The sequence below is a fragment of the Colias croceus genome, chromosome 15 (genome assembly GCF_905220415.1).
Source record: "Colias croceus chromosome 15, ilColCroc2.1".
Taxonomy (NCBI): Eukaryota; Metazoa; Arthropoda; class Insecta; order Lepidoptera; family Pieridae; genus Colias; species Colias croceus.
In genome coordinates this window covers 2616427-2638660 of record NC_059551.1, presented here as the reverse complement: position 1 = coordinate 2638660, position 22234 = coordinate 2616427, and the positions used below count along the sequence as shown (strand labels likewise).

The 22234-nt window shown below is 33.6% G+C and overlaps 4 protein-coding genes across 5 annotated transcripts; 3 read left to right on the top strand and 1 right to left on the bottom strand.

Moving 5' to 3' along the window:
- Positions 1 to 268: 268 nt before the first annotated feature.
- Positions 269 to 4211, top strand: LOC123697746. Of its 2 annotated transcripts, none has more exons than XM_045644284.1 (7): positions 269 to 370; positions 844 to 924; positions 2112 to 2305; positions 2494 to 2663; positions 3090 to 3180; positions 3353 to 3526; positions 4029 to 4211. In XM_045644284.1, exons 2-7 carry the CDS (start codon positions 903 to 905, stop codon positions 4173 to 4175), a joined length of 798 nt encoding a protein of 265 aa, XP_045500240.1. In that variant the 5' UTR covers positions 269 to 370; positions 844 to 902; the 3' UTR covers positions 4176 to 4211. The 2 variants fall into 2 exon arrangements, with proteins under 2 accessions (XP_045500240.1, XP_045500239.1); XM_045644283.1 differs by lacking the exon at positions 269 to 370 and adding an exon at positions 447 to 661.
- Positions 4212 to 4324: 113 nt separating this feature from the next.
- On the top strand, positions 4325 to 5062 carry LOC123697744. The gene has a single exon (XM_045644282.1). It carries the CDS (start codon positions 4426 to 4428, stop codon positions 4963 to 4965), a length of 540 nt encoding a protein of 179 aa, XP_045500238.1. The 5' UTR covers positions 4325 to 4425; the 3' UTR covers positions 4966 to 5062.
- Positions 5063 to 5382: 320 nt separating this feature from the next.
- On the bottom strand, positions 5383 to 8016 carry LOC123697743 (X-ray repair cross-complementing protein 5-like). The gene is made up of 3 exons (XM_045644281.1): positions 7591 to 8016; positions 7188 to 7343; positions 5383 to 7094 (listed from the first exon to the last, which is right to left on the bottom strand). The coding sequence occupies exons 1-3, from the start codon at positions 7864 to 7866 to the stop codon at positions 5442 to 5444; spliced, it is 2085 nt and encodes a 694-aa protein (XP_045500237.1). The 5' UTR covers positions 7867 to 8016; the 3' UTR covers positions 5383 to 5441.
- Positions 8017 to 8316: 300 nt separating this feature from the next.
- LOC123697742 (2-phosphoxylose phosphatase 1) lies at positions 8317 to 15624 on the top strand. The gene is made up of 7 exons (XM_045644280.1): positions 8317 to 8593; positions 8675 to 8821; positions 9269 to 9407; positions 10241 to 10401; positions 10794 to 10868; positions 11264 to 11420; positions 12070 to 15624. Exons 1-7 carry the CDS (start codon positions 8518 to 8520, stop codon positions 13232 to 13234), a joined length of 1920 nt encoding a protein of 639 aa, XP_045500236.1. The 5' UTR covers positions 8317 to 8517; the 3' UTR covers positions 13235 to 15624.
- The last annotated feature ends 6610 nt before the right edge of the window (positions 15625 to 22234 follow it).

Genomic DNA, 22234 nt, shown 5'->3' with positions numbered 1-22234 from the left:
TGCAAGAAACAAAATATATTATATAAAGGTTTCAATAATAAATTAAAAGCACAAATGGCGGCCTTATCACTATGCAGTGATCTCTGTCAGGCAACGGGGCAACGGGGAAAAAGGCAAAGTGAATTTTTTTGTAATTGGATGATTTGGATGTTTGTGTGTTAAAAAATCCATCTAAATCTATAATAAAATAAGACGCCGTCGACGCGGATGCACAGCTTCTCTCATAATCTATGTACGTTTGATGCTAATTTGATGTGGATCATGATAATGGATCACTTTGAGACATGTTATTGTCATTTTTGGAGTTTTTTTCAACACAATTAATATTATTTTTAATGAAACAATTTGTTACAGAATAAAATATACAAAGGTAAAATGAAATAAAAATAATTTCCTGGCCTTAAATGATAAACATTTTGATTCGACTACTAAGCTATCATGGTATCAGTCACTTCATCATAATTGTGTTTATAATGTATCTAATAAAATTAATACCTTATAAGGATTAGTTCTTTGAGACCGAAAGTTGTAATGAATGACTGAGGTCATTCATATAATGAAAGAGGAATCTATAAGTTCATCATCATAACATATTAATTTCTAAACACACGAGTATTATTGATACTGCTTCTAACTACCGTCACCTACACGTTCTGTGAGTGTAAGTAAACACTTTTTACACGGAAGGTGTTCGAGAAGAGGGAGTTATTATTTTATAATTGGACCTCAAAGGCATCTACTGAAACCTTAACTGAAACTAATACGAGAGCTGAAACAGACAAGTTTAAAATAAGAGATCGATACAAAAAAACATCACTGATTTTACGCATTTTTCCATTCCAGGCATCCAGTTTACTTATATTTTGAAAACAAAATTGTACCTCCAATTGATCTTGTTAAACATGGCCTGGGATTTAACATTAGGTTTGGTCTTTACCTCATTTATGTTAAGTATTTTAACCTTGGAAGTTTTTCTTACAATTTCATGTCATACAAAAGTTATGAAGCTTTGTATTCGTAAACGAGCTTCAGTCACCACACTCCATGCACTAGGCGGGATAATTTTTTTTATTTTAAAACTAGCGGTCCGCCCCGGCTTCGCCCGTGGTACATATTTCGCAATAAAAGTTAGCCTATGTCCTTTCTCGGGTATCAAAATATCTCCATACTAAATTTCATGCTAATTGGTTCAGTAGTTTAGGCGTGATTCAGCAACAGACAGACAGACAGAGTTACTTTCGCATTTATAATATTAGTATAGTATGGATTTCAATGACATTTAACTAGTTTTAGAATTATTCATTAGAGAAATACTAAAAGCTCAGACTAGAATGTAGGTTGCAAATTTACAGACACTTTTTTTATTTAAATTAAATAGGTATTTCGGTAAACGTAGTGAAACGACTTTGCGTTTCAGTATTCGGCCATTAGTTGATTATGAAGTAGTGCTAACTAAAATTATTTTGATTATTAGTTGCTATATACTTACTATCACTAAATGCAGATTATTTCGGGATGTTGCTTGACTATCTAATAATAACTAATCACCCTATAAAAATATTTAAATACTAAATAGTTACTACGTTAGACCTAGTCACCCCAGTTGTAGTCCCTATAGTTGAGGAAGTAAGTATTTTAGTTACTTATATTTGTATTAGTTTATCATTAAATTATTAAAACAAACTCCAAAATCATATTCACCCTGCATAACAACGAGCGTGCGGATCGTAATGGTGGTTGTATCATATTTTTTTATTGTCTCCACATTTCTACAAGCACGAAAGCTATTGCCAGTCCGCCCATCGGATTGACTGTCGCGTGTAGACCAAAATGTTGCGTCCTTACAAACGACGTTATTTACGCCCTAATAATATGCAAGAAGCCTTTCATGGGGGTAATGTATTAAGTTTATAGGGTTAAATGTTTTGAGTATGTAATCGATATTTTCTAAATTAATTTATGTTGATTTTTAACCGACTTCATTATATATTTTTTGTTTTTTTTTTAATCGAAAATTATAGTAATACCTAATTGTGGTTGAACGTATAAGAAAATGGTAAACCTATTCAAGAAAGTAAAAATAATTATATTAATTTAACTTATTCATACAGATTTTGAATACGTTGTAACGAAAAAGGCACCACCTCGGATGTGTTTTGGTACTACCCTTGATCGGGAAGTTCTTCCAACAAAAGGACCAAATTTAAGTCCATTTATGAGAAGGAATGCGGGTGAAGTTCGACAGAATTTAGGTCCGGGATCTTATGAGAATGACCGTGATGCGTTCTACGATCTTACTCACAGGGTATAAAAATTAATGCATTTTATATATTTTATGCAAAATTTATGCAAAATATTTCTTGCTCGTTTTTCACCTTGATGCGCAAACTTCCCCCACCACGCTACTTTTTGGCCAAGAAGTTTGCCGGGCGCTATACCTACATTACTGTAGGTATACGTATTTACGTTTGCTTGCTTATTTATGTGTTGCAGATTTACAGCAAGCTATACTACGGACCAAAGTCACCTCGTTGGGTCGTTAAACACGAATACCAACCGCCGCCTAAAGAACCGACCCCCGAAAAGCCAATACCAAAAAATTGTGCTCCATTTAATTCCACATCGAAGAGAAAAGGACTATTTAATGCGAATGATTATCCTGCGTATGTGAAAAAAAAAATACCTAACTACTATTATATAAAAATCTCTACTAAGTATATAAAAATAAGTCGGGTGTTCTTTCCTGACGCGCGCTGTAACTCCAGAATGCACGAACCGATTTCCACGGTTTTGCATTAGTTGGAAAGGTCTCGGCCCGGGCTCCGTGAGGTTTATACTTTAAACTATATACCTAGCAAAGAAAAGGTGTCTCTGGTGGCGAAACGGAGTTCGCCCGGTTTGCTGTAGTAGAAAAAGTTTTCACACAAACTATATGTATAGTTAAGTTTAGAACTTGAACGAGTACTTTACACTAACTACTAACTACGTTCAAGCACAGAATTAGTATTTAAGTATACTTAAAGAATTTTTTGCAAAGTGAGATTATATTTGTTTTATAGATATACCTATCTAACTTTTTTACATTTTAGAGCCTGTGATTACTACCCAATATACAAGAAAAAGGAAATGAAATTTGCATACAGCTTTTCAGGAAAGAAAGTTTTGAAATGTGCTGTTGAGGTACATTATACTTTCCACTTTTATTAAACATCTTTTTTGAATCGAAAAACTTACTAAAAACAATTTACAGAATAAAATACACGTAATAAAATCGGGTAACTAGTGAAAACATAAATACATATAATATGTATATATTTTTATTTATTTATTTTAATCGTTCGTTGTGTCACAGATAAAATGCGTTCCATATAACTTGGATGCGTGTGGAGTCTGCGGCTGTTCGTGTTCCGCTCAAGGAGACTATTGGCAATTTGAAAATAGGATATTCCTCTGCAGAAAACACTATACGAGATTATTTAAACATTGTCTTTCCAAATTTCAAGGAGCTAAACTAGCTGAATTTAAGGTAATTTTATGAAGTATTATGTAAATTATCTACAAATATTAAAATAATGTTTCATCGCAAGGCGAGCTCAAAGCTGCATCAAATTATATTTCCTAAGTCATAAGTCTAGAAATTAAAGATTTTGAACTGATTTTAAACGCAATTTATTAGTATTCCTCTGATCACGCTCTCTGCAAAGAGCGAAACGTCGGGGTAATAATGAATAAATCGCGTTTAAAATCCGTTAAAAATTTATTTCTAAAAGAAATATTATATGGATTAAGGTTATCATTTTCTTGATACTTACTTTCGAAACGAATCTTATAGTAATGGGAGAATTTAATGTTTAATATAATTTGGTATTAAATACTACTACTAGAGTGGCGCAGGGACCCAAAGTGAGTCTTGGCCTCCGACAATAAGAGTAAAGAGCCTCCATTTGAATCTATCCTGCGCCATCTCTTGCCAGTTTTCAATCTGGAGGTTGCGCAGGTATTAAATAATATACTAATTTTTGTTGTAGTCCATACGAGATTGTTTCTTCGCACACGCACACAATAGCTGCAAAGCTGCATTAAAAATTATGACTGTTGAAGAGATTGAGAAGAAACTTAGAAAAGAAGCTTATTTAGATTTATATTTTCCACAACGTCGTTATTGTAACAATTAGATTTCAATATTTTTTGGAGATGTACTTAATATAGTTTAAAATAATAAAAACAAACCTGAATTAAAAATAACATATAAATAATATTATTTGTTTAATTATTATTTTCCACAACTTTTTTTCGTTGTAATATTTATTTGGACTGGCAACATTCTAATCATCAATCATCTGACTTCTGATTATCACGGCCAGTGCTATTTATTTACAGTTTTATTTTATCTGATTGAGAATTTTGTGAAAACAAACAGATAAAATGAAATTAGATTCCAATAATAAGATGATAAGTGGTGATGGTGGTACCGAGACCCCAGAAGAAGTAGTGGACCCACGACAAAATGCCGAAGATTTAATTGACGAGATATTGGCCGAATTTACCGAGTCTCGTTCACCTGATGGAAGATATGGCAGTAGTATTCCAGAGAATTTGCTGAATATGATGCAATCCCCACGAACTTTAGGCAATGCGTTTAACATAATTCAGCCTCCTCAAACGCGAACACCTGCGAATTCCTTTTCCGAAAGTACATCTATTGAAGATATTGACCCTTCTTCGGACCTTGGTACATCGATACGAAATAAGTGTATGGAACTTGAAGAGATCTTACAGAGTTTGAAATCGCGGCTTAATCATGTTATTCTCGACGAAAATATTGTAATAAGCCCTGAAGCTAATTCTTTAGAGGCACAGCTTGAACATGATCTTGATACTGATTGCCAGGAAGATCTATCCCTGCAGGAGTTCCTTGAAATCTTACATTCCCAAAACAAAGTAACAAACAGTGGTGTTCAATAACTTTTACTGATATATTATAAGCCTGAATGAATTTACAATGTGCAAACTTAAATTAGAAAATAATTATATTATGGAATTCAATAAATCCTCACACTTATATATTTCTTTTATTGAAAATAAATGTAATTTTTTTGTTATCTAACAATGTGATCATTCTTAGATAGGTATAATGTTTTAAGACAATGACTCAACTAAAATTAAAAAATGAGTCAGGAAATTCAAAATACATAGAAGTCTTATACCTAATCAAAAGATTTATCAATTAATAGGATATGTTGATGATACACATAACCAAATTTTAATTCTAATTATGTTGTAATTATGACAAATGTTAAAGAAAATAGCATTTATAAAGCATTACTTTTATTGGAACAATTTTTGTCAACAATGGTGAAATAATAAAATGAAACATACTAATAAATATCACAAACTTTAATACAAAAATAACAATCGTTTTAAACAAAATAAAAACAGATCTACATCTCATCAAACATATCATTTACTTCTGTACTAATACTGACTTCGGTAAGCGTTGGCATGGTTTCCATCTCATATAACTGACTATCTTCATCGGCATTTTCAAAGGTACTTTTATCATTTTCTTCTTTCAAAATGAAATCAACTTTACGGTCACTAAACATATTCAGAATATTATTCTTTTTCCGATCATGAAGTTCCATTTTAAACTCTCTCAGCCAGTTATTATAGTATGAAGGATCTGATTTAACACATTCTGTTCTATAATATAGCATCGCTTTGAAGGCATTATCATAATTACCATCAAAGTTGCTAAAAATCATATTTTCTATGGCTTCACCCATTTCTTTGTAGAGTTCCTGTAAAGGTTTACCTTCAGTTTTCAAAGTGTTGAAATCATCTATAGGATCAATTGTTCCAACCCTATAAACTTTGTTTGGTTTATTGTAAACATCTAAGTTTATTTTTGGCATATCATCCATATTTTCATTATTATCAGATTTTGCAACATTTTCAATATCCATTTCAGGAACAGTTTGCTTCTTCCTCGTTCTTACTTCAACTTTCTTCAACTCAAATAAATTTTTAAGTTTTTCTAATGGATCTCTTGATCTTTTCTCAATTAATGGTGGCACTTTGAATAACATCATTATATCATCCCTGGGTGGGGGTAATGGTTTGCCTGGATTCATTGCTCTGAAGGCAATGCAATCAAGTACATATTGTGCTGAAGGGCTTACACATTCTGCAATAGGAAATGCTTCAGTGTCATCAAATTCGTCTTCATCATAAGCTTTAGTCAAATCCATTGCTTTAATTAGTTCTTTGAAAGCATCAACCTGTTCATCTGTTGTAGCAAACTTCTTCAAATTGAGTGGTGGGAAAGCTATGCTTTTTATATCTTCCTTGAAACAGATCCCAACCATAGACAAACATATAAAGTTGGGATCTATAACAGGCATCAGAGCATACATTTTGGGTGCATTACCATTATTGTACACCCTTCTCACAATACCCACTAGTTTCAACTCATGGAGACACTCAGCAAGACATCTGATGGCATATTGAGCTTTCTTATCATTTTTCTGACCAAAAACATATGATAAACCATCCCCATTCAAGCACTGCCATGTTATATTGTCTTCCTGTGTGAAACCATACACTGCAAGTGACTTGCCACCTGATTCATATAGCATACTTTTATCACACTCAGAGAAAGGTATAATTTCTTGACCATAACAGTAACCTTTAATTACTTCAGAGTGCTCTACTACACTTTGGTTCTCTGAATTGACAAATATTTTATTTTTCATTATACCCTCTGTTGTACTGGCTGTATTTGTTACTGGGTCTCTAACACTTGCTAACCAATTCTTAACAACAGGTTGGTCTTTTAGCCTAATATATGCTGATACAGGTATCTTGATATTTGGACCGATACTAAGATCTACATTCCAAGGTGTTGGGTTTACAACTTTCTTCTTATGGAATAATAAATATTTCATAATGAAATCAAAAGTTGTGGTAGTACCATTAGTTCCTTCAACTAGTTCTCTTGCTAACTCCAGGTCTTCATTTTTATTATTCTCTGAATATATATCTGGTCCAAAAACATCAATTTCTAATCCTGATTCCTTGAAACCAACCAAGACCTGAAACAGATTAGATATAGCAAAGGATTATTCCTATAATTAAGATTTTGCATGTTTTTTTTATTTATTTATTTATATTTTTTTTTTCAATACCTTCTCTATATCTTCTCTGTCAACATATGAAGCAGCTTCAAAGTTTGTCATCAGAATAATTTTTTTATTCATTATTTTGACACCACTCACTTCATTCATATAGTGATTGGCTGCCACTATTATTGCATCAAACCAATTACCTTTAGCTTTTGTCGGCTGAAATTAAACATTGTTTGTCAATTAACCACAGTTTATGCTTTGATAGGTTAAACCTTATTAAGTATAATTTATCATGCAATAATATAAAATATAAATACCTATACCTTTTTAAGAAATATTCTTCTTGGAATTAATGTAGATTAGTCTCAGAGTGATTATAAATAATAAGTAGTCTATCAATTAATACACACTGAACATTATTAAAGGGTAAAAAAATATATACTTAAATTAAACAATATTATACCTGATCTGGGAGATTTCGTATCATTTGCCAAGTTGGTGTTTGAAGTTCAGAAAATACTTCTATGTATTTAAAGTCACCGGTACTTTTCTTAGATCCTAACAAAATAATACCAAGGTAATTTTTTCCTTGGCTGATTATTTTTCGTTCAATAATACGAGCAGTGCATTCCCTTGCACTTTCAAAAAAACTCTTTTCGCCTTTTCCCTCCGTTTTCGAAACATTTCTGCCGATGTCCAGGATAATTAATGTTCCTTGATCTATCTTTGTTGGTGCCATAATATCATAAATTTAATATTTTTATCGTATTAATTAGGTAACTATTTAGTATTTACTATTGATTAAATTTTATACCGTTCAGTGTTCACTATCGGCTATTCACAACAAGTTGAGACAAGTTTTCTGTTTTGATTTCAATTTTCAGTTTGTTTACGTCACGTCAATCACAGACGTCATCGTCATTGTATTTTTGACATTGACGGCATGCATGATGCTAAATTATGGTGTATGTACACAATCGTACGAATAACGGGACGTTATGCGAGGCAAAAATCTACCATGAGCTAAGATCATTAATGAGCACAATGAGTAAACACTAAACGGTGCACTCGCTATTCGCTTTGTGATTTGCGTATTCATAGGGAGAGCGGTTTTTTCGTGCCAAAGAGTTTTGAAAGTAGCCAGTGTTCCGTGTTCGTTAATCGCACATTGGTCATTGTGACAGTGACTTTGACGTATATTTGTTGATCAATAAACTTACTGCAGCAAAGTAGACCCTTGAAATTTCATCAAATTTATAACTTTTTGTGATATAAAGATACCAATAAAATGTAGAAATATAACTGCTACAATGAGGCTTAACCAATTCTTCAAAATGTCATAAAAATTCATGTCTTTCCTTTGCAAAATGATCATCTATTTCTCGCAAAAATGAAGTTCTCGTTTCAACATCGAGCTTTTTACTGCTATATTGGAATGAGCATTTGGATTTTCTTCCTTATAACGGGTAATATTAATATCATTATAACATTTTTAGTATATTTTAAACGTTATATTGCAAATATCTTGATGATGATCTATTTTTCAGTTGTCTACAAGTATATTACAGTCAGTGATGATCCAGTTGCAATTAAAGTTGATCATAGTGTGTATATATCTAAAATTGATACTAAATACAAGAAGACCTATACTAGAGCTTGTAGTCCACATGAAACTATAGTAAGAGGATCAGAAGGTATTCATAACTACATATACTTTTATTTATAATTCTTATTATCTATGTTTCTTTGTTTAAGTAGGTAACAGACACAAATTTTCATACCTAATCATGCTACTTCTCATTTATTAATCACCATTCATTTTATTTCAGGTTGTTAAAATTAGTATTTTATGTATTCAGAGACTCATTTACTATATTGTTTTATGATGTAACTACTAAAAATACTATAATATTATTTCTGACTAGCTGCGCTCCGCGGATTCACCCGCGTGGCTCCTCTTTTGTTAGTTTTAGCGTGATGATAGCCTATAGCCTTCCTCGATAATAATGGGCTATCAAACGCCGAAAGAATTTTTCAAGTCGGACCAGTAGTTCTTGTGATTAGTGCGTTCAAACAAACAAAAAACTCAGGTTTTTTTATTTAGTATAGATATACTGAAAATGATATGTTTAACCTTATAGCTGCAGTGGATACCGATTCATGGTTATTACAAGGAGTCCTGGTGATTACCAGGCATGGTGACAGAGGACCACTCACACATCTGAAGGGGGGTGATCAACTACCATGTGACACTGTGCCTGCATCTCCTTTATTGAAAAGGTTCAGTTGAGATTGCTGATTAACGTATATGTTAAGGGAAATGTATGTAATCCGTCATTGTATACAATTCCTAGGAAATGTTTGTAATTCCTAAAATCGCACGGAAATGTGTGAAATAAATTATTGTATACTTACATAATACACATTTCCTAGGATATCTATGAATTAAATAGTTTTTTAACCCATTGAGCCCCGAGCCGCCTAATTGGTCCACGACACAATAGATTTTCTATTGTGTCTGTGATTCCGGGGGCTGAAGGATTAAACAATATTTTAATCATTTCCTAAATAGTATCGGAATTGTACACATTTCCTAGGATTTGTATACAATTCCTTGATTTCATAAATTTCCGGTAACATATATATTCTAACTTAGTTTAAGACATTGACCTGTTTGCGTAAGCATATTATTTCCTTTTTAACCAACATTATTTATCTTTGAAATTGATGAATGGTTTTATGTCCAGCAGACTGCCTTTACAGTAAATTAGAAGTGTTTAAAAAGGAGATATATCTAATCTGTCTCTAAAAATGTGATCGCATCCAGCAAATGAAACAATTTTTAGTGTATTACTTGAAAATCTAAATAAAATTCTAAAAGTATTTTCATTAAAAAAATGTGATATTTTAAATACTTTTTGTCTGATTTATTTTTCCTATATCCCAAGGTTGCCTGGAAGAAATCGCTTTTAAGCGATAAGGCCGCCAAATTGTACATTTATTTTAAGTTACATATTTCTGTAAATTTTGTTTTTGTGTACATTGTACAATAATTCTATTCTATTCTACTTTTTTATGAACTTTTTATTATACCAATAATATATCACCACCAGCTATGAAGAGTTTGTGTTGAACGCAAGTTCGTCTGGTCGCGCGTGGTGGGTGGCTGGTCCAGGGCCATTTCACAACTTTCCTTCCCTACCTCGGACTGCAACTACACATTGTGCGTTAGGTCAGCTCACGCCGAATGGCCTCTTGCAGATGATAACTGTTGGTAAGTGTGATTTTCAGATGTAATATACAAATACATCAATTTGGATATGTTTCACTTTTTTTAATGTTTTATTTTGCATAATTTTGAAAGCTGGAAGGATTTATTTTTTGTTCATTTATATGAAACTAGTGGTCCGCCCCGGCTTCGCCCATGGTACATATTTCGCAATAAAAGGTAGCCTATGTCCTTTCTCGGGTATCAAAATATCTCCATACCAAATTTCATGAAAATTGGTTCAGTAGTTTAGGCGTGATTGAGTAACAGACAGACAGACGGACAGAGTTACTTTCGCATTTATAATATTAGTATGGATAGTATGGAGTTTCTCATTAGACAAAATACTTTTAATAAATAAAAATTATAAATCTACATTATACTTATGTAATTTTCAGGGAACATATTACGAGAGGCTTACAGTGAATATCTCGGCATGGAAAGTATGGAATTAACTGGAAAAAAAGATACAGGTAATATTAGTTCCTATATACAACTACTAGCTTTCGGCCCGCGGCTTCGCCCGCGTTTTCAAAGAAAAACCCGCATAGTTCCCGTTCCTATGGGATTTCCGGTATGAAATCTATCCTATATGTTAATCCAAGTTACCTTCTATTTGTGTGCTAAATTTCATTGTTATCGGTTCAGTTGTATTTGTGTGAAAGAGTAACAAAGACACACACACATCCATCCTCACAAACTTTCACATTTATAATATTACTAGGATCTATTTCTAACATTGTACTAAATTGTTTTTTGGAATGTAAGTAGTTGTTAAGTGTATGTAACTTGTGGCAATAAACATTTATTCTTTCTTTCTTTCTTTCTTCAATATTTAGAAATATTTGATTCGATTTCCATGTTTCAGGTGGGCTAGCATACAGTACACGGTACCGTCGTACGTTCCAATCGCTACAGGCGCTCGCGTGGGGTGCCACAAGGAACGCGGCCAACGCGCGCGAAGCTCACAGCGTTGCCTTCTGCTTCCGCCATTGTGCCTGCAACGCACACCACGCACTCGCCAAGTGAGTGCACACACACACGCGCACACACACGCGCGCACACACACACACACACACACACACACACACACACACACACACACGTACGACGTAATACCTAAATAAGAAGAAGAGCAGCAATGCTATACGTCCCCCCGTGAAGTAAAGCCTAACCGGCCATCCCGCGGGGATACGGACTGGAGAAAGAGGGTTGTTTTGGTCGGTATGGACCATGACACCATGATTGAGACCGACATACCAGGTCACAGATCTAGAATTGAGATACTCAACGGTATTTATTCCCTCTATAATAAAAAAAAACACACACACACACATGAAAACGAATCCGCACAACACATACACGTACACGAGACAAGCTTACGCACCCTTACATACACGCGTTTACGAACAAATACAAGAACACACGCACGCACATACAGGCAGAAAGATACAAAAACGCCTGCCCACGCTTGTTTCAACAATACAAACAAACTTTACAACAATAGCTGCTGCTTGCTTATGAAATATCGATCGCAATAAACATTTTTACGAATATAAAGGCAATATGTATGTTGTTATTTAATAAATGCCAAATTAATTCTCAACTTACAGACAAATTTTTAATTTCAACTACCCGGAATTTAATTATTTAACATGTTTTTTTCATTTTCAGGAGAATTAGCATACAAGCAAAGAGTCGACTCGATTCACATCCAGCAATCAAGGAATTGATTAAAAAGTTATCAAGGGTCTTATTCGAATCCCAGGAATACACAGATGCAGATGTAGTACGGGATGCCCTATTAGCTTATATGTGCCATGAAGCTCCGATGCCTTGTTTTGAACAAAAAGTTAACAAGAAATTATTCCTAACCAATAGGAAAAGAAAATTTCGATCCGATAGCGTCCGCTCTCGGAACATTCTCGAAGTTGACATCGATACTTTGAATATGGAACTCGATTACATCAACAACCAATTAGATTTCAACAACGAGATTGGCAGAAAAGCGCGGGATATTATCAAACCGTTCGATAAACAAAAACAACCGTTAGACTTCGACGCTCAAATGGAAAGAGAAAAACTTCTCTATTACCAACAAAGATACTTAGACAGCGCAGACAATTACGACGATGTTGTGATCGTTAAGAAAAATTTAGACGCAGATTTCAATTTTCCGAACGACGCTAGAATAGACGCTGATTTCGACGAAGAATATAAAGAGCCCACACCAGATGTGACAGAGAGTTTTTGTATCAAAAAGGACCATATTATGTCCCTATTCGCGTACTTAGAGTGGAGTTATCGACAAGATGTGAAAAATATTAATAATAGGCGTCGAAGTTTGTTAATAGCGTACGGGTTGATACACAATATAGTGCAGAATATGATTCGAATGATATCTGAGAATAAGCCCAAATTTGTTGTGTACTCTGGTCATGATAAAACTTTGCAAGCGTTGATCTTAGCTTTGGGGCTTAACAATTACCAGCATTATAATATACAGTACGCGGCAAGGATGATATTCGAAGTGTATAGAAAGAAAGATTTACGGGATGAATTTAAATTTACTAAAAGAAAAGCGGTGGCTCAAGATTTCTTCTTCCGCGTAGTTTATAATGGCGAAGATGTGACGAATAAATTGAGTTTTTGTAGGAATAGACAAATCGTGGACATGAAAGTTGTGGACCCGAGCGATGATACGAAAACATTCAATACATATCTATGTCCAATCGAGAATATCGTTAGGTTTATACATGATGATTATTTCGCTGCTTTTAACGTGAGTAACTATAAAGACGCGTGCGCTACGTATGGAAACGGTAAACATATTGTGTGAAGCAAATGTTATATTACTATAATAAAGGAACCAATTAATACGATAAATATGAAATGGAGAAGTACGCTCCGTCTGTTTGGAAATAGTTTCAAAGACAAATGGTTTTATAGCTTTTCAAGTTGTTACAGTGCCACTAACTTAACTGACCCGGTGACGGTGTCACTAATGTCGATTTAAGTGCCGCTAAATAGTATTTCCCCGGATGCAAGGGTAAAAATAATGTCATTGCCAATGTTGTAAATTAACATTAATAAGTTACTTTTTATTTATACAAAATATTCCGTATGAAAAGTCTGTGAAAATGTGACATTTCAAAGAGGCGGCACGTAGTTCCAGTTTTTGCCACCGGGCCAGTTAAGTTTGTGGCACTGTACATTATGATGTATGTATTTTAAAATTTGACAGTTAGCAAAAAAAAAAATAAGTTTATTAATCTATGATTACACAACTACAAGTTTAAGGAGTAATGAGTATATCTTGTTTAATTATTTGTAAGGTCTAACCTCGCTGATTTATTATAGAATCACTAAAACAAATTCTAAAAGAGGAATTTATTTATTAAAATTGCAATTTATTAATTATTATAAGTGCGGCTACTAATTTTATTTACTTTACACATATCATATCGAGATTAATATTGTTGTAATTGTTTGTAAGACTGACATTTAAAATGGTTTATATTATTAATACTTTAATTAATTTATAGTGTTTATTTAACAATAAGAACGATATCAAAACGTTATTATTACTATTTACTTATCAAACAATCGGTCACAGATGATGTAAGAAGAGGCTTATATTTCATCATATTTAATATTAAATAAACAAAATTTTATGCGTAATATATATTCTTATATTTTATGGTTCGTTTAAGCAAAGCAACGTCACTCTGTTTATAGTTTGCACGACTCACATTTTCGAATTGCGGTGTAGACGCAACATTATTATTATTAGAAAAAAAAGAAAATACAATAGAAGTTTGAGAACATAATGTTTGTATATCTTTCAATAAAAAAATCCAGATAGATAAATAATATTTAAAAGTCAAATGATAATTTCGTGAATATTATTTATTGTAAAATTATTTTGTGAACGCAACGGTGCTTATTATATCATTAAAGGCGGCCGTACACGGACCGCTTCAAGCAGTTGAGACCGACGGCTTGAAGCTGTGACTGCGCGGTGAACTATAGACATTCATTCACTGCCGTATATGAACTGCTCGAGCAGTCGCGACCGCTTCAAGCTGTCAACCAAAGAGAATACAAATACTACGTCCGTCAACTGCGCGGTTTGTAACGACAGCTCGAGCAGTCAACGACCGACCGCTCGAGCCGTCCGTGTATGTCGCTCAGCCGTTAACTGTTCGAGCTGCCCGTGTACGGCTGCTCTTATAATCAATATATAATCTGTTTATATAGATTCAGGTTTTCTTTCTATCTAGGATATTTAATTATTTCAAAATTTGTAGCCGATCTCAAACAGGCAATGTACATTAGTTAATTAATAAAAAGTACAAGTTAGAAATCAACTCGATCTCATATTATGAATCCATTAAAAATATTTATATAACGATTATTTTGAAGCCAAGCTACGTTTTACATAATTTTTAGCATAAATCTAAAAATTATTTTGCATGTACTTTTTTATGCATTAATATTTAATAATAATTTTGATAAGTTTTGTATATGTATGAGCCATATTATTTATTGACAATGTGTATATTAATATAACATGGTGTAATATTGTAACCTGCAAGTAATAATTTATAAGAAAGGTGTAGCTAGTAGTTTTTATAGGCAAAGAGAAGAATCTGTTTAGTATGTCACTGCTGAAATGAAAGGTCACAAAAATAATTTAATAAAAAAAAATGAACTTCCTCTTCTAATCACAGCATATTTAAATTGATTTATATAATTGCTAAATAATAATTTTCATCGTATCTTCCCTCCAATTTATAATTTAACAGACAAGTTAGAATAGAATTACTCGTTTCTGTATGTCTGTGGTAAATTGTTACGTCAACATTTCATTATTACCACAGACAATATATACTAATATTATAAAGCTGAAGAGTTTGTTTGTTTGAACGCGCTCATCTCAGAAACTACAGGTCTGATTTGAAAAATTCTTTCGGTGTTAGATAGACCATTCATCGAGGAAGGCTATAGGCTATATATAATCCCGCTAGGAACGGAGCCACGCGGGTGAAACCGCGGAGCGCGGCTAGTATATCATAAATATGTAATCTGTATACTTTGTAGTGTTTTGATATATGTACTGTACAGTGTTAAATTTAGTAGATACCTAATATTATTGTATCCTTGTTTAAAATAATTATACACCTAGTTCAAATATTATTGCCATATCAGATGTTCAATAAATTATTGTTCAAATATGTGTTTTTCATTTTTTAAAGTTCAAATATTGGGTAACTAACTTGCGGTTACCCAATATTTAAAACTTATATATCCGGTAAAAACTTATAAGTTTAATAATAAGTAACTATATTAAGTTTAAAAAAGTAGATAATATATTTCCAAAATAAACTTATCGACTAGGATAATAAAGTACCTAGTTTGGGAAAACAAGAATTTTCTAACTCTTCATATAGCTGTCTACGGGCATGCAGTCACTTATATACACACTTATATACCAATACGTATATAAATTAAACATTCCATACATGTCTGTAACATAAACAAATAATGTAGAACCAATCTGTAGTAACCTTGGCAATGACCGAAGACATGTGCCGTTGCATTTGTCCCGCATTGCTGATCGGCTTCGGTTGTAAAACGTGAAAATTAAATATCATACAAACGTGATACGATAAAATAGAGAATGTATTGTACCTATAGCATCTAATATATATATATTATAAAGGCGAAAGTTTGTAAGTATGGATGTATGGATGTATGGATGTTTGTTACTCTTTCACGTAAAAACTACTGAACCGATTACAATGAAATTTAGCACACATATAGAGGGTAACTTGGATTAACACATAGGATAGTTTTTATCCCGGAAATCCCACGGGAACGGGAACTATACGGGTTTTCCTTTGCAAACGCGGGCGAAGCCGCGGGCGGAAATCTAGTAGATAATACTATAATGGTATCTATACTCTATAGCCTATTTCACTACATAGTATAAAACAAAGTCGCTTTTTCTGTCCCTATGTCCCATTTTATGCATCTTAAAAACTACGCAACGGATTTTGATGCGTTTTTAAGCTAGTATACTAATATTTTAAAGCTGAAGTGTTTATTTGCTTGAACGCACTAATCTCAGAAACTTCGAGTCAAATTTGAAAAATTATTCACGTGTGCCCATTCATTGTTAGAGTACCTATATACATATATTCTATTCTACTAGCGGTCCACCCCGGCTTCGCCCGTGGTACATATTTCGCAATAAAAGGTAGGCTATGTCCTTTCTCGGGTATCAAAATATCTCCATACCAAATTTCATGCAAATTGGTTCAGTAGGTTAGGCATGATTGAGTAACAGACAGACCGACAGAGTTACTTTCGCATTTATAATATTAGTAGGGGAGACCGGGTTTGGTTGTCTCACGGGTTGGTTGTCACAGCGGTCTTAACACAAAACTGAACTATCGAATAAGTCTGTTGAACAGCGTAGCAAGAGCGATACAGTGACAACGCTGTTCTCACTTCGCTTCAGACCGCTCCGATCTGCCATGAGGGCCTCACACGAGTTTATTGTTTTCGCACAGCAAAAGTAAATTGTGCTGCTGTGTCGAACCTCCTAATTATACGTTCTTGTTTCACAGTAATAATGTTTCAGTTCATTTGATGATGATGAAATGTGTTTTATAATATCGTAGTACAGTTTTTTAGATATTCTTTGACCGGAATTTATTTTCAATGTTTTTTTTCTACAACGTGTTATGGGGCTCGATGTCACAAATTTTCGGGGGCTGGTTGTCACATGTCAACCAGCTCCCTATATACGAGCTGACTTTATTTGCGTTTTGAGGTTGTTTGTTTCAGCCGTTAATTTTCAATCAACACCGGAAAATCACCCTAACAAACCTGCTGGAAGTCCATATATCCTTGATGACTCTATATTGACTCACGTTTATTATTATTTGCTAAAATTGTGATTCTTAATATTCAGACTGAAATAAAGACTGTCTACGGTTTCATTTGGTTAAGAGTTCTTAATTAAAAACTATTCCGTAAAATTATAAGACCAAAAAGTGACTTTCTATTAATAAATTGCCTGTTATTTAGTATGTGACTACCTACCCTAGGCATTGTGACAACCATCCCTGACCCGGGGTTATAAGTCACATTTTTCTTTAGGGTGGAAATACAAAATATTTCGACAACTGATAATATAATACAAAAATACGTTTATTTATTTTGTAACAGAATAATTACACTATCGTTTGGTATACAAATATCATTCCTAAACAACGTATTTTGGAAGTTACATAAAAAAAGTTAAAAATGTGACTTTCATCCCCGCTCTCCCCTATGGATGTCATCATACTATAAAAAGTATAAAACCGCTGGGCACAGCTAGTATTCTAAAAATGGTTTTCAGGTCGGGGGTGCGTGCTGGCATATTTTACTTATTCAATATATTCCATAATAAACAACCTAAGTAATACTGGGCAATACTTTATTTAATATTCTTATTAAGTTAAAAATATAGTAGTACCTAGGTACCTACTTATGTACCTAGGTACCTTTACTTTTTTAAAATTAATTAAAGATAAGTATCAGATATTTAAATTAATTACCTACGCATGCAATGATAATATACGCACTGAGGTTAATATTCATTAATATTATTTACTTTTATAGCGTGAAGAATTGTACCTACCTAATCATAAAATTATGCACAGGTATGTAACTAAGTACTTATATATTTTATTTTCTGAAATATTACCCAACTAACTAAGTACTTACCTACTTCTAGATAAATTATATTTTTTTATTAACGCGTTTTTCATACCAGAATATAGGTACCTAGTTACCTAGTTATCTAGACGAATAAAAAAAAACTCTTTAAATAATTAAAAAAAAAAACAACGATGAATGAAACGCGAAATGTAAAAAAAAAAAACAATTAGCAAATAAATCTCAACACACTTTTTGTTTAAGTACTTAAATAGAACAAAGCATTGCACAACAAGCCTGAAGAATTTCCTCGTAAGTATTTACAGTTTATGGCTGACGTCCAAACCGGTAAAAAATAATGTCTAGAATTTTTTTTTACACTAATTTCGAACGTAAGATGCCTACTGAAAATTGTGCGTCTACAGAAATAGTGAATTTTAAAAGATATTGCGATTTAGCTGACGCAAGTCTAGTAGAAATTAGAATTAAAATAAACATGAAGTTATAAAAGAGGGGAAATATTTAAAAAATAAATGCTTGGACGATTGTTAACGATTCTGTGGGTACTAATGTCAACCTAATTATTTTACGAGTGTCATTTTGGTGTCATTCAAATAAAAATGTCGCGTTTAACGAAGGAATAGAATAAAAATGGCATTTGTGAAGTAATTTGCGTTCGACTTATTGCACAGACTTATTGATTCCGAGTCGTAACGCGAGACGCCTCGCCAGTGTTGCCAACCCCAATTTTAGAAAATTAGTAGATTATGTGCCAAAAGTTGGTAGAAGTTGGTAGAATGTAAAATGCAAAATTGGTAGATCTACCTCCTCAATTAACCCTTATTTCGACAGAGAAGGTGATAGTAAACTTATTAAAATTTTATTGTATAACCTAGTTTTCATGGTTTTTCTAAACCTCCAAAAAAAGAAAAAAAAATCTACCCCCCACCCTTATGGAGAAAAGCGATGTCCGCCACACCGGACATTATCGAATCTTAGTAAAAAAAGTGTTAAAATGACTTGTCCGTCCTAGCGTACTTAATCGAATACGTGAAAGAAGTTGCATAGTATAAAGTAAAAGAATATAATAGTAAAAGAGTCTTTATTTTTTATAAAAGTACAAAGAAACTGTAAGGGCCTGTATTATTTAACATGAGAGCTCAAAAAACAGTTGCGAGGATTTTTGCCCGTCACAAAACAAAGGCGTGTATCACATTTCAGGCAGTAAACCGTAGTTTTTTTATTGCAGTACATACAACGACCTTCCTCCTTCACTGACGGAAAGTGAGAAACTCCATCGTAGCGTGAACTGTCTGCCGGTCTTGTTTTACAAAGGTCGTGATCGTGCTTTCATCCGTTTTCTTATAGGTAACACTTTTGTTTGTGCTGACCAAACTGTGGTACACTTCGTAGCGAAAAATCTTTCAGCCGCATGCATTTAGTGGCAGGGTTTGCATGTTTGCGATACAGGATCCACGCATCGTCGACGCAAATATCAATAATTTGTGCGAACATCGCCATGTACCAGCGCTTACTCCTGAATGGAGTTCTATACAAGGCGATCAACATGTCGGCCAAGTCTACACATCGATTTTCCTCTTGGCATTCTTGCAATATCTTTTAATCCTACTAACTGGTTCAGCGTCGGTATAGGAACTGATTAGAGTAGCAGCTTTGTTGTCATGCCACCTCACAACTGACAACTTGTTTTTGTTACAGACGGTTTAACTGAAAGATTCCCTTGATTTCTTTTTCAGTGCCTTTTCGCTACTCAATTTTTCTTCGGCTCCTCTAAGGTGGTTGCTTCTAATGTTACTTACAGAAAAAATACCATAATTTTCACGCAACAGGTAAACAAGTTCAGGTGACGTAAAAAATTTTCATACCATATTTCGACAAGGTCCGCCGTGACGGACAAGCTGTAAGACACAATAAATACAGGTGTTTCGACGAAGTACGGTGTGGCGGACAAGTAAAAAACTCGATAATTATTAAGAATAACGTAAGCAAAAGCTATGAAATCGTATTACTTGAACGTTAGTAGACTAAATTCACAAAACACAAATAAAAAATCTACGCAACATAAGCAAAAAATAATATTTTTTAATAAATTACCTGAAAGACTTTCTTAGTTCGCAGTTTCGCGAACATTTTTTCGCCAACTGTCAAACTCTGGGTTGTCACACGCAAAATTTATTTTTCTACTAAAATTTGATCGACCTCCCAATAGTTTAGTAGTTTTTTTGTTGCAAAAATAGAAATAGACGGGGCGGTGGATTTTATTAAAGTACTTGTCCGGTGGTACGGACAAATTCGAAATAAGGGTTAAGAAGATTTTTTGAGGTTAAAAATGCATGAACTGTTCTTAAAATGTTAATTTTTTAAAATTATACATATTTTTATTAAAAAGTTTTAAATGTTCTGGCACTAGGCTGCCCATTGTTTGTTATAAATCTTTTAGTACGCAAAAATCCCTTAAGAGTATCCGTGCAAATTTTATTTCTCTGGAAGGTTTTCATATTATTAATTGCAGAAAACAATCTCTCAACGTTTGCGCTACTATGTGGAAGTGTGAGTAATTTTCTCACGAATTCGCATAGCAGGGGAAACATTGGAGACTGGTCTCCTTTTTTAATGGACGAAACGTGCTGTCAGAATCCATTATATAAATAAATACATGCAACACAGAACAAACAGCAATCAGCACCGTTAATACGTAGTTATTTAGTTTTAACAACAAAACGACACAACACAGGAACAAATATTCAATTCACCATTGATTCCGCAACAAACCAACCAATCGGCGCCAATCGGTAATGGGCCATTGCCAAAAGACAGAAATTGGCGCGAACGAACCATGAACGAACGAACTGTTGCTGATTTTTTATGGTTTTTGGGGTTTTTGGCCTGGACTCTAGCTTGACGCATCGTCGCATGTTGCAACATATCGCAAAGTGGTGATATGTCAAACAATTTAAAAAGTTGGTAGATTTTAGGTCTAGGGTGGTAGATAGGTAGACTGAAGTGAAAATAGGTAGATCTACCTAAAAGTTGGTAGAGTTGGCAACACTGCGCCTCGCCTTGAGAATATTCAAGTAGGCATTGCCATTGTTTGAGTTTAGATGACATTCTTATTAGTTCACACATTGAAGGAATGACCAGTGCAAACTTAGCACCCCATCTATGGAATTTTGGGTCGAAAATGACCTTGATCGTTAGGTCCCCGTTAGGTCCTTTAAGGTCCCACAATTTTTTCGTTAGGTCCCCTTTAGTTTTTTTTTAAATAATTTTTTAAATTTTAGGTATAAAAAAGTGCACTTTAGCACCCCATCCATAGAATTTTGGGTCAAAAATGACCTTAATCGATAGGTCTCCGTTAGGTCCTATAAGGTCCCACAATTTTTTCGTTAGGTCCCCTTTAGTTTTTTTTTAATAATTTTTTTTTTAATTTTAGGTATAAAAAAGTTACACTTTAGCACCCCATCCATAGCAAAATTGGCGAATTTTATGAAAATCGTATTCTTTACCGTTAGGTCCGTAGAGGCCCATCATTGAAATTGTTAAATTATTTATGTTATTAAAATCTATATATATAAAAGAAAGTCGTGTTAGTTACTCCACTTATAACTCAAGAACGGCTGAACCGATTTAGCTGAAAATTGGCAGGGAGGTAGTTTAGAGCCAGGAGAAGGATATAGGATACTAAATACGTACCACGGGCGAAGCCGGGGCGGACCACTAGTTATAAAATAATTGAAACCTGCGCATGCGCCTTAGAGCATTAAGGCATGCGCACATCATACATAAACAGTGTGAAATTTAAATTGGTATCGTTTCATTTATTAAATTAAATCAATAAATAAATCTATACTAGTCACGTCTGGTTCGAAAGATGAAACTGGCTTTTTATTTCGAAAATTTAATGGCAACACTTGCCAGTTAACTGTCATTAAAACCTGAGTTGTTGATGTGTCAAAGCTTGTCAGTGATTTTTTTTCTGCGATTTTAGCTTAGGATTTTAGTGATTTCTAAAAAAAATTATTTTTGAAAACTGAGTTGAAAACATGACAAAAACTTTAAACTATGATTAATAAATTTAAAATGAAACAATTTGAAAGAGATGTAG